This window comes from Varanus komodoensis, unplaced genomic scaffold (assembly GCF_004798865.1).
Source record: "Varanus komodoensis strain SLA01 unplaced genomic scaffold, ASM479886v1 scaffold27, whole genome shotgun sequence".
Classification (NCBI taxonomy): domain Eukaryota; kingdom Metazoa; phylum Chordata; class Lepidosauria; order Squamata; family Varanidae; genus Varanus; species Varanus komodoensis.
The window spans coordinates 11,467,004-11,482,649 of NW_025335701.1; the positions used below are offsets into that span (position 1 = coordinate 11,467,004).

Genomic DNA, 15,646 nt, shown 5'->3' on the forward strand with positions numbered 1-15,646 from the left:
ATAACGCAGAGGCACATACAAGCAACCTTTCCTGCCAGGATTTATCTGAATTTTCCCAACAGTGGCGAGAGCCTTCAGAAGAGGGAATGGAAAGGAGCTGGAAGTTTGGCCCCTGGCCTGTGTTGCTTTTGCCCTCCCACCCTGAAGCAGAACTGCCCCAGAACTTCTCTGAAATGGAATTCGGCTCGGGGTCAAAAGGAGGCTTGCCAACCCAGGCTAGATGGGCCCAACAGCCTGCCAGGCCCTGGCAGCTCTCTGTGCTAACTGCCTGGCCCCTCTCGGGCCTTCCAGGAGAGAACATAAGGCCCATGTGGCTGCACAGTTGTCCAGCAATTGGGGTAGGGCAGAATCCAGAGGTGGATCCTCAGCTTTGCTTGCAGAGCGTCTGTGGCCCATTCCTTACTGCCTCTAGTTAGAAGGATCAGGCAGGGGGAGATGGGAAACCCTTGTGCCTCCGAGACCCTGGGGAACGGCTGCCAGCCACAGTCCACAACATTGGAGTCGATGCACAAATGGCCGGATGAATTCAAGGAAGTGTTCTGCCTTCTGACATGGCAGCTTTCGCGACGCGATTTTCCATTGCTTTTAGCGTCCTCCCTTTTTGGAAGCCCATGATTCGGCTGGAGCTTTTGGTTTGTGCAATTTACCTGAATGGCTGTTAGGCCGAGTGCTGCCCACTTTTCCCATTCCCATTCTCAGAGGTGAGCGAGCAATGCTGCCCTGCTCCAGAACCTGCCAACCTGGGTTGCTCCAGCTGCCCTTGAGACCTCTTGTGGTGCTTGTTAAGACCTAGCGTATGTAAGCTCCCCCCGAACAGGGAACAAAGATTCCCTTTACATTGTGCTAACCAGACACATTTTAAGGAACGGGACGCTGGTATGGTGCAGCAGCCTTGGATCTTGTGGTTAGGAGAATTTTGATGGCTCCACAAAATCAAAATTTTGTGCCGGCATGTCCCAACAGGATATCCTGGTGAAGATTAACGCAGAGACAAATGGTTGTCTGTTCTGGGGGGCGGAGGGAAACCTCGGGGAGGACGAGCTCTCGGTTTTGCTTTTTGGCTCTTCCTGCTCGGGAGGCATGTGCCCGCTTGTCGCCCTCCTTCTGGGCTTTCCAGGACGCGGTGAAACTGCCGGCTGCAACTTCCAACTAGAGAAGCAATAAGCACATGAGAGAGGTTTTTATGCAACGGAAGTGGCCAGGAGATAGTGTCCGGGCACTGGGGCAAACGTGCTTGACCAAGACCCAGATTCGGACCCGCATGTGACCGCTTGGTGACATTGGACCAGCTGCCAACTTACCCTACAGGGTTGTTGTGACCAGAAAATGATGAGGTGGGAGAAGGGGCGGGGGCCAAGACTGTCTGCCCCACGGAGGAAGGTTGGGAAGTGAATGCAGTGCATAGACAGCCCCACACGTGTGGTGAAAGTCTTGGCTAACTGGTGCCTTGGGAGAGCTTGCACCAAGAAAAACTGCCTAAATTCTTTTTTTCTTTTTTTTTTTCCATTTATAATATTTGTATCTGGCCTTTCTTCCCACAAGGTTCCCAGGTTAGCTTACGTAATCCTCTTCCGTCTTGTTACCCTTACAACAACAGCCCTCGAGGCAGCTCAGGCCGAGAGTGAGTGGCTGGCCCAAATTCTCCCGGGGAACATCATAGCCAAGCAGGAACTCGGACCTGGCTCTCGGGATCTCCCTATCCAATGCTCTAACCACCATACAACACTGCCTCGAATGACCCAGCTCCCCTTTCTTGGCCCACCACATCAATTCGTGCAGAACCAAGATCGTTTTTGTTCCTGGGTGAAAATAGCCAGCCGCTGAGCGGGGCAAGCCTCTCCCCTGCCAGGTCGCCCCGTTTTCAGCCTGGCACACTTCCCTTGCTCTGGTCTTACAGTGGTTTTCAGAATAACGCTAACCCAAGCAGAAACGTGAAAACCGCAAGCAAATCACAAGTGAAACAAATGCAAAGCTGGTGAGGTTTGTGCTTGAGAGCGACCTCTCCCTCTGCAAGGGTGCGGACCCGATTGTGTGGGTCCGCCCCCGGAGCCAGATGGATCCGGAAGGATTCCTGAAGGCCCTGGGGGAGTTTCCGGCTGACAAGTCGGGTGCTCCTGTCGAGGCTCTGGTCGAACTGTGGAATGGGGAGATGACCAGGGCTGTGGACACGATCGCTCCTAAGCGTCCTCTCCCACCGGGCAGAGCCCGCTCTTCCCCTTGGTACACTCCTGAATTGAGGGCGATGAAGCAGGTTGGGAGACGGCTAGAGCGTAGGTGGAGGAAATCACGGGATGAATCTGACCGAACACACTTGAGAGCCCACTATTGGGCCTATCCTGTGGCGGTGAGGGTGGTGAAAAAGAGATTTTTTTCTGCTTCCATTGCCTCCTCACAATGCCGTCTGGCAGAGCTTTTTCGAGTGGTGCAAGGCCTGGTTCATCCAGGTCCGAAGGAAGACCTGGTTCCACCCTCAAAGGCCCGCTGTGACGACTTTGCCAGGCATTTCAGGGAGAAAATCGCTCAGATTCATCACGAGCTGGATTCCACTATTGATTCAGAGGTTTTTGGGGAGACACCAATGCTGCCGTCTGGTCCAGAATTATTGGATGAATTTCAGTTACTGCGGCCCGATGACGTGGACAAGGTGCTTGGACGAGTACGTCCCACCACTTGCCTATTGGACCCTTGCCCGTCTTGGTTAATAAAGAATTCCAAGCACGGGATTGGGATCTGGATCTTGGAAGTGGTTAACGCTTCTCTGAGGGAGGGTCGAGTGCCTGCCCCTTTAAAGGAGGCGGTAGTCCGACCGGTCCTGAAGAAGGTGTCACTGGATCCAGAGATGGCCACTAACTATAGACCAGTGGCCAACATCCTGTTTCTGGGCAAGGTGTTAGAGCGGGTGGTGGCGGGACAACTCCAAGCACTCTTGGATGAGACTGATTATCTGGACCCATTTCAGTCCGGCTTCAGACCCGGGTACGGTACTGAATCTGCCTTGGTCGCCCTGTACGATGACCTGTGCAGGGAGAAGGACAGGGGGAGTGTGTCCCTGTTGGTTCTCCTGGACCTCTCAGCGGCTTTCGATACCATCGACCATGGTATCCTTCTGGATAGGCTTGCGGGATTGGGGGTTGGAGGCACTGCTTTGCAGTGGTTCCGCTCCTATCTCAACGGCCGGTTCCAGAAGGTGGTGCTGGGGGACTGTGGCTCTGCGCCATGGCAGTTATGCCATGGAGTACCACAGGGGTCCATTTTGCCCCCTCTGCTGTTCAACATCTACATGAAACCGCTGGGAGAGGTCATGAGGAGGTGTGGGCTGCGGAATCATCAGTACACTGATGATACCCAGCTCTACCTCTCGTTTTCCACCAATCCAGGTGAGGCAGTGGCTGTACTGAACCGGTGCCTGGCCGAGGTAATGGGCTGGATGAGGGCCAATAAACTGAAGCTCAGTCTAGACAAGACGGAGGTCCTGTTGGTTGGTGATCGGGCTTCGGAGAGGGTGAATTGAACTTAGTCCTGAATGGGGTTGCACTCCCTCTTAGGGACAGGGTCCGCAGCCTGGGAGTGCTCCTCGACCCAGAGCTTTCACTGGAAGCTCAGGTGACAGCAGCGGCGAGGAGCGCTTTCCTTCAGCTTCGGCTGATCCATCAGCTGCGCCCCTACCTGGAGTACGACTGCCTGGCGACAGTGACACATGCGCTGGTGACTTCCCGCCTTGACTTCTGTAACGCGCTCTACGTGGGGCTACCCTTGAAGACGGTCCGGACACTTCAGTTGGTTCAAAATAGAGCTGCCAGGCTGCTGACAGGGACGGGGCGTTATGTTCACATGACTCCAGTCCTCCGTCAGCTTCACTGGCTTCCCATTGAAGTCCGGGCCCAATTCAAGGTGTTGGTGATGACCTATAAAGCCCTAAATGGCTTGGGTCCTGGTTACCTGAAGGAGCGCTTACGTCCGTATATGCCTGACCGCCCTTTGAGATCTGCGGGAGAGGCCCTTCTCCGGGAACCCTCCGTGAAGGAAATTAGGAGGGTGGCTACTCGGAGGAGGGCTTTCTCTGCGGTGGCGCCTAAGTTATGGAATGCGCTCCCCAGAGAGGTCTGCCTGGCGCCGTCATTATTTGTTTTTCGGCGTCAGGCGAAGACCTTTTTATTTAAACGTCATTAATTGTTAATATTATTTGCTTATTTTATCTGGCCAGGGTGACTTATTTTATATTGTTAATTTGTTTTATATTTTAATGTATTATATTTTAATTTATGTTGTGAGCCGCCTCGAGGCTTCGGCGAATGGGGCGGCATAGAAATGTTTTAAATAAATAAATTAAATAAATAAAGCGAATTAAACCAGTGAACGCTGCAGGGCCAGGAGAAAGCTCCACCTGCAACAGCAGGCACCCCTGCAAAGAGGAGGCCAGGGTCCCCCACCAGAAAAGGCCCCCTGCCGGCCGGTCAGCACCCTCCTAACCTCAGAAGGGGCCGCATGGAGGCCTTCAAAGGTGATCTCCAGGTACAGCGCTGCTGTTCCAGTGGATCGTGCCTGTGGTGGTCTCTTGGAGCTAACCGGGCCAAAGCATCTTTCCTCCTCATTGGGGGCGTCCTCAGGTATGAGGCCAGCGCATCAGGCTCTTGTTACACGGATGCAAGGAAGGGAAGGCACTGGGGCTTCGGCCAGGGTGGCGACAGGATCGCCTCCTTTCTGGGAGGCCTTGGCGGCGGAGCAGGAGCCTTCCCAAAGAGGCATCCCCCACGCACTCCGTCTGCTCCGGCCTTCAGAGGGAGAGAGCCCACTGCCGTCAGGAACATCGGGGATCGCAAAGCCTCGCGTGCTGGGGTCGTTGGCACGAGAGCACGCTTTGGTGCCTCTCCTCGGGAGCAGGCAAGCTTCAGGGGGCCGTGAGCAGCCCTGCACCCAGCCCAGAAGTGCTTGGCTTGGGTCACCGAAGGGAAAGGGGAACAGCTGCAACTTAGAAATGTTTAAATAAATAAATAAATAAATAAAAACTCCCCCCTGCTTTAATCTGCAGGAATCTCCCAGTGGATCATCTGTCATCCACATCCTCGCACTGCATTTATATCCCGCTTAACAAGATGGCTTGCATAGCCCTCCTCCGCTCGGCTTTATTCTCACAACAACCCTGCGAGGCGGGCCAGGCTGAGCGTGGGTGACTCGCCCAAAGTCACCCAGTGACTTCTATAACTTCCTGAGCCCCGGTCTAGCCCTCCGATCAGCATTTCGATTGGCTCTCATCTACGGCTGTCATAGAATGCCTTTTTGGAGCGCTGGGGACCTTTATTGGCACATGACGGCATTTCAGAACCTGCTCTGGGCTCCGCCACAGTATGGGGTTGGCAGCTTGCCATTTCGGCACCTACCTGCCACATCCACAAGTGTCAGACCGCGGCTTTTCCAGCAGAAACTCTTGTGTCCATCAACACGGCAGTTCTCTCTCATAAGTGACTGTCTCAGCCATCCAGTCGATGGTGGTGAGATTTGACTAATGTTTAGGCAGACATTTTGGCAGTGTCCAATAGTTGGGTCCTTTTGGGAGGATAAATTTTGTACTGGAACAGTCTTTCCCATTCACGTGGAAATTGATGAACACTCATCACAGATGGATTCTTGCAGTCTCTCAACAGCTAAAAGTCTGAAAGTACAACATTGGAAGGGTAACACTCAGCTCCTGTAATGCATAATTGTTTTGGGAAGAGGTTAGTAAACAGGAAAAAACCCCCAGAGATTCTTAACAGAACTAAACTGTACTGGAATGGTTTTTAATATTCATGGATGTACATAATCATAAATGGTGTGCCTCTGCCATGAAAATTAACGAATGGAGGGAAAATGGATTCTGCACACCTGTTTGAAAGCTCAAAGCCTGTTTTACAAAGTTGGAAGGAGGCGCAGTCGCCTCTTTTAAGGCAAAGGTCTGCCGAACAGGTGAGCAAAAGACTTGGAGACGATTGCTAGTGCTGTTGCCTTGGTGCTCTCTTTGGAGATACTGATATGAAAACTAGCAGTGCTAATGTTTTTAGGACTCCTGCACTGGATAGAAAGAAGCTACTACGCCACCCGGCTTTCCATTTAGCATGGCTTTTAGTGCAAGGCAGGTTATGTTAAATAAATGTACATGGTTGCACTGGGGGGGTCGTTTCTGCCCATTGTGACAGATGGTCGCATGGCTTTTATTTTATTAAGTTTTTATATGGTATCCCAATACTAAAACTCTCTGGACAACTTACAAAAAACAAGCAGCTACAAGTAGGGGCTGGGGGCTAAGCAGGAACAGTGGGGGGAGTGGGGCGGGATACATCAAAGGGAAAAGCTTTTCCGCCTGGAGATTTTTCGAAATGAAATGTTGCAGCCAGATTCCCCCCGCCCCCCGGCCATGTTTCCCTCTCCTCAAACCTTCCGCAAGCCCTTCCACAAACTGTCCAGGGGCAAAGATGGCAGCTGCATGGTGTTGTGGGTAGGAAGGGCCGCACCCTCCTCGGCCTTGTCCTTCGCGACTTGGAGTTCGGTCCGTCTTTCCTTTCCGCGTCTGGTCGTATCCTCGAACGGTAGATTCACACCCTCCATAAGCAGTGGAGGCGGCGGGGTGTGTGGGGTGGCAGTTCGTGGCCACAAGGGCCACCGAAGAGATTTTGCCACATGTTCGGAGAGGCGCCACCGCGCAACGTGTCCTGGGACATGGGCCCCGGAGCGTGCCTTGCCCGTGGCGCCGAGGAAGTTGGGCCAGGCTTGGTGTTCAGCGAGGGGAGAGGCTTTTCGGTAGGAACTTAAAAAAACAAAGAAGAGGGACGCAGCTGCCTTCGGCTCACATAAATAACCCAGCCAGGCATTCTTGCTTCACTTAGTTGATAAATTGCACCATAATTAGAGGCAAAGAAATACAGCTCGCTATTTTTAATCAGGAACGACTTTGGCCTCTCCGCCCGCTTGTCTGCAAATTCCATGCAGGAAAAGTCACATAAGTCATGTTGATCCTGGCAGAAGGCACGGAGAAGGTTTTGCACAGATTCAGCGGGGGGGCAGGCGGAGGCCATGGCCAGAGTGAGGCCCGTGTTCGGCACCTGCATGGGCCGGAGTGGCCCTGCCGGCAACTCGTGCGCATCTCCAAGGTCACGGCTGCCCAGGAGATGCCTGTCAGCCCCTTGTCGGAGGGGCCTGGAAGTGACGGGCTAAGAAGGCACGCGAGACTGGAGCGCCATGGTCTTCCCCACTGTCCTGGCCTTTTGGTGTGGGAGGGGGTCCCCTCTGTGCTGCCACTGCAGTTCCGCGTTATTGCCGTAAAAAAGACAATTCAGACATGCTTTCCGCACCTTTGCTGGCATAATTAAAGGCACTCGTGATGGTCTTTTCACATTGCGTTTGTTGCTTAGAAGAGACTTGTTCCGCATGGACGTGGGCACAGCGCGGTGTGCCAGGGCAAACGGCAGGATGTGCGCTTGAGAACGTGGCACGCAGAGCCACTGGCGTCCTTTGGAGTGAGGCCCCCCTCATTCCCCTTTGGTGGCACGGCAACGCCGTGTCGGCTTTGCAACAGCCGGGAGAGTGCGGACGGTATCTCAGGACAAAGCCAAAGCAATTAAAACGGGAGACGGGATGGGGAGCTTCCTGCCACTGGAATAATCGGAGTAGGAGAGGAGGCAGGCCTTTAATCCTTCGATTTCACATTCTTTGGCCTGTGGGCAAAACTGGGAGGTCTCTGGATCAAAGGCTTTTTCAGCATAAGTGGGGAATTCCAGCCCCTGTGCAGCAGGGACTTCGGCAGTGTTCACTCCGCACACGAGCTTTCCTTGTGCTTAGATGGGTGGATGTATTTTACTTTGTGTTTTAATTCCACAGAATAAAGGCTTTTTTGTTGCTTTAGATGTAGGCGCAAGTGCTTAAGGAAGAGTCCTATGGCGGGCTGGGGGAATCCCAAGACACCAGGTGGGCTGTCTCTTTGGAAGACTGCAAAATGCATATACAGAGGGAGGGGAGCGTGGGCTAACTTTAGTTCTCTTTTACCGGGAAGCGATGGAGCGCTTGTTCTTTACGGCAGAGTTATTTCTTTTGAGGCACCTGCAGTTTGGATAGAAAAGCCCTTAAAACCTGGGACCATCCACAAGACGGAAGGCTGCGAGGCCTCAGCGGAGCTCTGGGATCTGTGGTGTGTGGCGGAAGCTCTTGTGGATTTCTGCCTGACGGAGACGCCGTCTGGGTTGGCGCTTTCCGCAGCGCTCCTGAGAGGTTCTGCTCTCCAAAGGGCTTGGCATGTTGAAACTTGCCCTTCCACGCCTTTCTGCCCAGCGCTTCTCCTCACCCCAGCTTGGGCGTGTGCTTTGGTGCTTTGCTGGAGCGTTCTGGTTGCTGACACAGCCGTTCAACTAAATACTGGTTGGCTCAGATGGCGGGTATCATTGGGACGGTTTGTGGCTTGCACGCTGCACGGCAGTCCACCTCTTGCTGACGCGCAGAGCGAGTGGGGCTGCATTTTTGTACAAGCCCAGCTCACTTTAAAGCCGAGCGGGCTGGCGGAGCGCCGCTGGGACGGGGAGACCCGCAGCTGCCTTTTCGGCTACCTTTCAGTGTTCTGTTCAGGCAAGAGGGGGGACTTGGAAGGCAGCGTAAACTGCATGGCCGCTGGGAGAAGCCCACCGTGCAACTTTCGACTTCATTCTCCACTAAACCGCATGGGTCTTTTACGCTCGGGGGCCCCATTCTCCATCACACAGCCACCCCATTAGAGGAGGATATCCACAGTAAATTCATAAGCGCATTTAACGTCTGAGCACTTACTGCAAGAAATACAGAGTGAGGAACAACTGTCTTTAAATGCCACCCCACAAGGAATTGAGAAGTGAATTCACTTACTTTCTCACGTGATGGTGGTTGAGGGGGGCAGGGAAGGAATGCCAAGTTCTAAGCCGTTCTGAGAGTTCCTTGATTGGATTCATTTTAGTTACTTATTTAAAAGTTCGAAATGGTGCGACATGAGTGATAGAAAAGAAATACCCCCACAGCAGGGGAGCTAAATTCCAAATCAGTGGTGCTTAAGCAGGGATCTCTTTGGTATTAAGCGGTCTTCCTCTTAGATGTGTAGACTGCAGCTCCCATGATGCCCAGCCAGCATAATGGGAGTTGAAATCCAACACATCTGGAGATTCGGGAATTCTCCTCGAAAGTAACGTGGCTTGAATGATGAGGTGATGATAAGAACTAGCTCAGTTCCTTCTGATTTAGGCTGAAACCTGCACAGCCGTTCAGCCACAACAGGAGGCTCCCATGTCTCCCAATCCGTTCGTTTACCCCAGAACAAACTCAAACATCACGCTGAGGCAAAGTGGGGCTCCCTGCATGCTTCCCCGCCGATTTTGTGGTCCATAATGCCACTTTTCCTTCCATTGGAAGAATCTGGTCTTGGTGCATCTTATTTTATGAATCCAGTACTCCCATTAAACGTGAAATACGGGCTTGCTATCATAGGTCTAGCTGCCCAGAAGAGAGATTCTCTTCTCTGTCCACTTGTCTCTCCTCTCTTCTAAATGGCATAATTTATGGCCATTTGGGGAACCATAAATGACTTAAACCTGCCCGTAGGCCCTTCCCCTTCCCAGTTCTGCCCCCCGTTAATCGAGAGGCAGCCCTTTGCATTCCTTATCAAATGGCTCCAGATGGCTCCGTTAAATCCATTGTGACAGGGCTGTGGACTTAGCTGGGGTTTATACCATGGATAATCTTCAGCCGTCTGCACCGCCTGGACCTCCCCACCTGTTTTTCCCTAGGCCCCGGGGTCATGGCCTTCGGAAGGATGCTGGCCAGATGGCCAGTAGCTGGGCATCCAGTCAGCGTGTCTTTGCCTTCGAGAACAGCAAAACTGGACGGCAACCGGGCTCGTCCCGGACGTCCTTAGGGAGACAGTGGTGCGCTGGCCGTCTCTGGAGCCTCTCCGAGGTTTTCGCTTTCCCGTTTGTAGCCCACCCAGGAGCCGAGTGGCTAATGGACAGTGGTTTATCAAGAGGCTGAAAGTCACTAGGTGGGGCTCCCTGGAAGGGAAGTGGGACCAGAACTTGGTGTGTGCCTGTTGGCCTGCATTTCAAGCCATTCTCCAAAGTGACTTGGGAGGGAACTACGGCACTCGTGTAAAAAAAGCGAATGGTGGACCAGAACTGTGCCACTTCGTTTATTCTAATCCCAGAATGCAGAATTGGTTATTGCCCATGTACCTGTACACCCCAAGTAAGATGCAGAATCCTGGCTAGGGATGCTGCAGAATTTAAAAAAAAAAAAAGCTATGAACAAGCCTGGGGAAAATGCCTTTGGATCCCCAGGGAAACAGCAAGAAGTGAAATCAGTTTTGGTGTGAAAATAATGTTAACAATCTGCACTGAGACGAGTGCGAGAAATTTTGAACTGCCCTTATGCACCCTCATATTTGTTTGACTTTAAAAAAAACGTCTGGTCAAAATGTTGCTCTGGTCCCCGTTGGTTGAAAGTGCAGCTGGAATCTGCGTGGTGCTGTGCCTTTGAAGCCGCTGTTTCCCATCTGTGTGTCTTTCTACCACCTGCTTTTTTGGTGTGTGTTCCTGCACACGTGTGCGGGCGCGCGCACACGCCTGCGTCTGGACATCGGACCTTTGGCCGCACATCAGCCAGTGCTGGACTGTGAGGGGGTGTCTCCCAGCACCACCCCCTTCAGCCCCGTCCCTGTCCAGGTTCCGCATCTTATCGGCACGGTGCTTGCTAAAAACAGAATGCGCATGCAACAGCGCCAGGTTTGTTCAGTACTCAAATATTGGGCTTCGCGTCAGCCGTGCTGATAGGACAACTCGGCATGGTGAGGAGAGGGCAGGCAGGTGGCCCACCGTTCGTGCCGGGCTGAAATACAGCGAGGTAAATCCACCCTGTAGCAAAGAAGTGTTTAAACAAGAGCCGGCTGGAATTCTGGGGAAGACAGTCGTGGTTGGGCCGGTGGCGTTCCAGCGCTTGCCGACACGCTTGCAAAGGTTTGTCTGATTTTGGAAAAAGTCGAGGGAGCCGGCTCGGTGCTTTGAGCCTCCTCCTGCCCACGGCAACGAAACCCAGCCATACGAAGTCTTGCAGGCAGCCCAGCCCTTCCTGGGGAGGGGGGAATTTCGGCCCAGCCGCATCCTGAGAAGGGTTTGAACTCACAAGTGGAGGTACCAAACTTCTTGCAGCAGATAATTTTTATGGAATTCCAGTGGCAAAAATATCCCATTTGTGCGCATTTAAGAAATACTACCCAAGTTCCCCACAGAGTTACAGAGTGTTCCTTTGGGCCTCCGGTTCCCCTCACGTGATAAGGTTAGGAAGCGCCAGTCTGGTTGGTGGTAAAACGCAGTTTATTTTGTCAGCCAAAGCTGTGCCCTGGCGAATCTGGCAGGGATGCGCACATTCAGTCTGGACAGCGAACCGCCTTTTGCTGCAGCCCAAAAGCAGAACCCCGACTGCCCCGCGGTGCTGTGCCGGGGCTTGTGGGCGCGGCTGAGTCCTTTTGGCCGTACTGGGGTGGCACCCGATCCTCTTGGCCGTTGAGGTGCGGCAGCCGCCTCTGGAATTGCGTTCTGTGTATTTTGTAGTGAGCCCATCCCCGGAGGTCCCCCCGAGCTGCTTTTTCTGTGAAAGATAAAGTGCGTCGACGCAGTTCCAAATCCAGGTCAATTCTGCTTGCAAAATCTTGGCTCACCAAAACCCCTGTGAGCCAAGAAACGCAATGAGCCTGGAGAGGTTTTCCAGTTTGGCCGTAATTCAAAATTTGGCAGGTTGGTTTGGCTCTGGCAGAGGGGAGAATGTTTGCGTGACAAAATAACACTGCTCTAGAGCAGGGCTCCTCAGACGTTTTCAGTAGGGGGCTAGTTGAGAGGCGGCGGCTACACGCACGGGCCGGTGGGGGGGTGCCTGGGCACGCGGGCCGGCGTTGGCCTTGTGCACGCACCGCGGCGACTCGCTCGCTCAGAGATCTCCCAGCGAGCCCAAAACCGTCTCCAAGTGAGCAAGCCACCGCCTCCCGCGCACGGTGAGTGCATGTGCGGGTGGCAGCACGGGCCGGATGAAAGGGCGTGACGGGCCGGATCCGTCCCGCGGGCCACAGTTTGAGGACCCATGCTCCAGAGCACCGATCCGAAGAGTGCGATTGTAACGGTCTTTCGCTTTCTCTTGAACAGTATTCAGGTTTCCAGCAAACTGCGGACAAGTGCTTCATTTGTGGACACCTCATAATGGAAATGGTAAGGGGACGGGGTTCGTTCACAAGTGCATTTGGGCACCGCGGGCGGCTTTCTCCCTCCCTGACTTCACTCAGAAGGATTTGCCTGGGGCCATCTCACGTTTTGTGTCATAACCCTGAACTGCAGTGGATTTCAGTGGCATTGCTGCCACTAGGTGGACCCAGGGGGCTGGACGCTTACCACGGCACGAAGGTTGAGGCGTCTCCAGCAAAGCGGCACCTGTTGGTTGGACCCAGGGTGGCTGTGACACGCCTCCGAGCGCTCTGGCGCAGCTCCCTCCGGAAGTCGCGTTCAGGTGTGCAGAGCCTCCAGTCGTGGGCAGCACCTCAGCTGCTTCTGGGAGGCCCCAGGGCTTGCTGGAGAGCGTATTGCAATTTGCAGCATCATGAAGGCCAAAGAGCACCAGAACAGCTCCGGGAGATGGTTGCAGCAGGGAGGGTTAGACTGCCCAAAGCTGCCCAAATTGGAGTCAGCCCTGGAGCACCATCAAGAGGGCATTAGGAAAGCAACTGAGCAGACTGCAGAGGAGCCGGAGGCCTGGCAGCCGAGACGGGAGAGACTGTCCCAGCGTCCCCTGATGCCCCTCAGAGCCGGGTGCAACAGTGCAGTGGAAGCCGTGGTGGAAGAGCACCTTTCCACTCCTCCATCTCAAGTTTGGTGCTTGAGAAAGGGCACGTGGGAAGCAGACGAGCAAAAAGATGTGCCGGTGAGCGCAAAGCTGGACTCTGGGCCCCCGGCCCCATTGTGTGATGCACAGCCAGGGGTGGCTGGGTGCCGTCCGGGCGCCTGCCCTCAAAACGGTCTGTCTGCCTCCCTGTGTTTCGAACCGGCTTTTGCGTTTGCATTTATCTGGTCCATGTGTGCTTCTGTGTGCATGGAAGCAGCCCCTTGTCTTCTCTGATTGCTTCCTAATTTGTAAAAAGCTCCCGCACCTGACAAGTACAGGGGGCTTGGAGGATGGCTGCTTTAGGATTTCCTTGGAAAAGGAAATTTGATCAAAGGACAGAACAGGGAAATGAGATTTACTCGGTGAGGAAGGCAATGCCAAAGTTGCCTTCCAGCCTGGCGCCCTCCGGAGGGACCAGTCTGCCAACTCCCGTCTGGGGCAAGATGGCCGTCGGGGTCCGTCCCGGGGGGCAGCCCACGCGTCGTTCCGGCACCCCAAGGAAGAGAAGGGATTTCCCCAAGCCCGCGCCTCCTTCACATCTGTTGTGGGAACAAAACTGCTGGTGCGCGGGAGATCTTCCTCGCAGGGGAACTCCGCCCGCGTGGGACGCGACGGCTGGACCGTGTGGTTCTCTTGCAGATCCTGCAGGCGCTCGGGAAGTCCTACCACCCCGGCTGCTTCCGCTGCGTGGTGTGCAGCGAGTGCCTGGACGGCGTCCCCTTCACCGTCGATGTGGAGAACAACATCTACTGCGTCAAGGACTACCACACGTGAGTGCGCCGAGCCCCGCGGACGCGGGCACGAGGGCCGGCCGGCGCGAGGCAGGGCAGGGATGGCGCTGCTGGCAGGACGCCGCCTCCGGTGCGCAGCCCGCCCTCTGCCGGGATGAGAGTAGAAAGGAGCCGCTGAAGGAGACGGCCGCTTCTCCGTTGTCAGCGTTGCTCTCGCCATTGTCCGCAGCCAGAAAGCATTTGGAACATTCGGGGGATCCGTTCGCTGCCTCTCGGCTTTTGTCCAAGGAAAATCCCGGGAAACGCGTCGCCGGCAGGCCGCGTTGGCCTGAAGGGCCCCCGCCTTGGCGAAGGCCGCGTTCAGTGGGGGGAATGGGGAGGGCATGTGGGAGGGGCTGCTGGAGCAGAGTCTCTCTTCAGTATCCAGGGCATCCCACCTGGAGCATGCTGGGAGTTGTGGTCCCGTGCATTTGGGGAGGCCTGGGTTAGAGGACGCCTAGGCAGCTTTGCTCTCCAGGGAAGGGGCTTCCTGTCTGGGGAAGGGAGAGAGCGCATGGCTTGCGCCAGCCTTGGAAATGACCTCCAGCTCCAGCCGCACTGCAGATGCCACCCCGCTCTGCCCTGCTCTGCACCCCTGCTCTCTCTCTCTCTCTCTTTCCTCCAACAAAAGTGTAACCGGTTTTCTCTTCCAACCAGGGTGTTCGCCCCGAAGTGTGCGTCCTGCAACCAGCCCATTTTGCCGGCCCAGGTAGGCCACCTTGGAGCGCGCCCAGAGCTTTGCCTCGATGCTGCGGCCGCTTCGCTGCGCTCCCCCTGCAGAGGCCTGAGAGGCAGGCGCACGGATGTCTCTTGCGGGGGCAGAGCTGTTAGTGCAGAATTAAGGTGTCCGTTAATTCAGAGAGCCCCAGACTGTGGCCGGAGGATCGCGTTCTTATCACCACCTTCGATCACACAGAGCACGGGGGTTTCTTCGCAACATTTCAACACCATTCCGCATCCAAATGCATTCTGGAGCGGAATACCATGCACCACATTCATTTATTTGTTTATTTGATTTGTTAAAAGGCTACCCATCAGCATCACACTCTCCGTGTGGCCATTACCATAAAATTACAAATAGGTAATATAAATAAAATAATCCAATTCAAATACAAAAGGTAAAGTGACATCGGCATAATCAACAAGAATAAAACTGAAGTTAGTAAATTAAAATAAGTGCAAACCGGTGCAGAAACGATCTTCGTGGTGCCCTAGGTGCTCCAGAAAAGAAAAGTTGCAGTCAGGCACCTGAAACTCAGCAGAATAGAACATTAAAATGTGAAAACAGTTTTTTTTAAAAAAGCAGTGCCTGGCCAACCAAGGAAGGGGCTTCTTGAAATAAAAGTGCATTCATTCATTCATTCATTCATTCATTCATTCAAAACGTTTCTGTACCGTCCCTTCACAGATGTCTCGGGACGGTTTACAACACCATGAATAAAATAGAATAAAAATAGCAATAAGAGTAGGAGCTGCCTGGCATCCACTGTTAAATATAAAGCCACCAAGTAAAACAAATGAGCGGTAAAAATATTGGGAGAGCAAAGATGTCTCCCGGAGGTCAGCCGGGGCCACGCCGGGAAGGGCTGCTCCTGCAAACTCTGGCCAGGCGCACACCCCTGTGGGGTGACCAGGACGTGCTACCCAGCGCTGGGCAGGTTGCGCTCCCGGGCATCCTGGTCCCAGGTGGCTGAAGGCTTTATACGCTGGTAGCACAGCCCTTGAGCAGGGCGGGCCCCGTGGCGAGCAGGCAGCCGGGGCAGCTCCCATGGGGAAGGGTCGGGAACGACCCCGGCATCTGCCCCGGCCCCGCAAAGCGCGAGCAAGTCTCCGTAGCCTGGTCTTGAGGTTGCGAGTGCCCACGAAGCGAGCCCGAGGGGGGCCCCCGTGGCCCAGGGCCTCCGCGAAGGCGCTCCTCTGGGATGGGGTGGGATGGGATGGGATGGGATGGGATGGGATGGGATGGGATGGGA

The 15,646-nt window shown here is 54.4% G+C and overlaps 1 protein-coding gene across 1 annotated transcript in view; it reads left to right on the plus strand.

The window, feature by feature from the left end:
* Nucleotides 1–15,646, plus strand: part of LOC123025336 (WT1 interacting protein) — a 47,319-nt gene that overhangs the window by 26,335 nt on the left and 5,338 nt on the right. Inside the window, exons 5-7 of the mRNA XM_044433925.1 lie at nucleotides 12,174–12,236; nucleotides 13,543–13,673; nucleotides 14,331–14,382. Coding sequence (XP_044289860.1) covers nucleotides 12,174–12,236; nucleotides 13,543–13,673; nucleotides 14,331–14,382 — 246 coding nt within the window. The remainder of the gene's footprint in view (nucleotides 1–12,173; nucleotides 12,237–13,542; nucleotides 13,674–14,330; nucleotides 14,383–15,646) is intronic.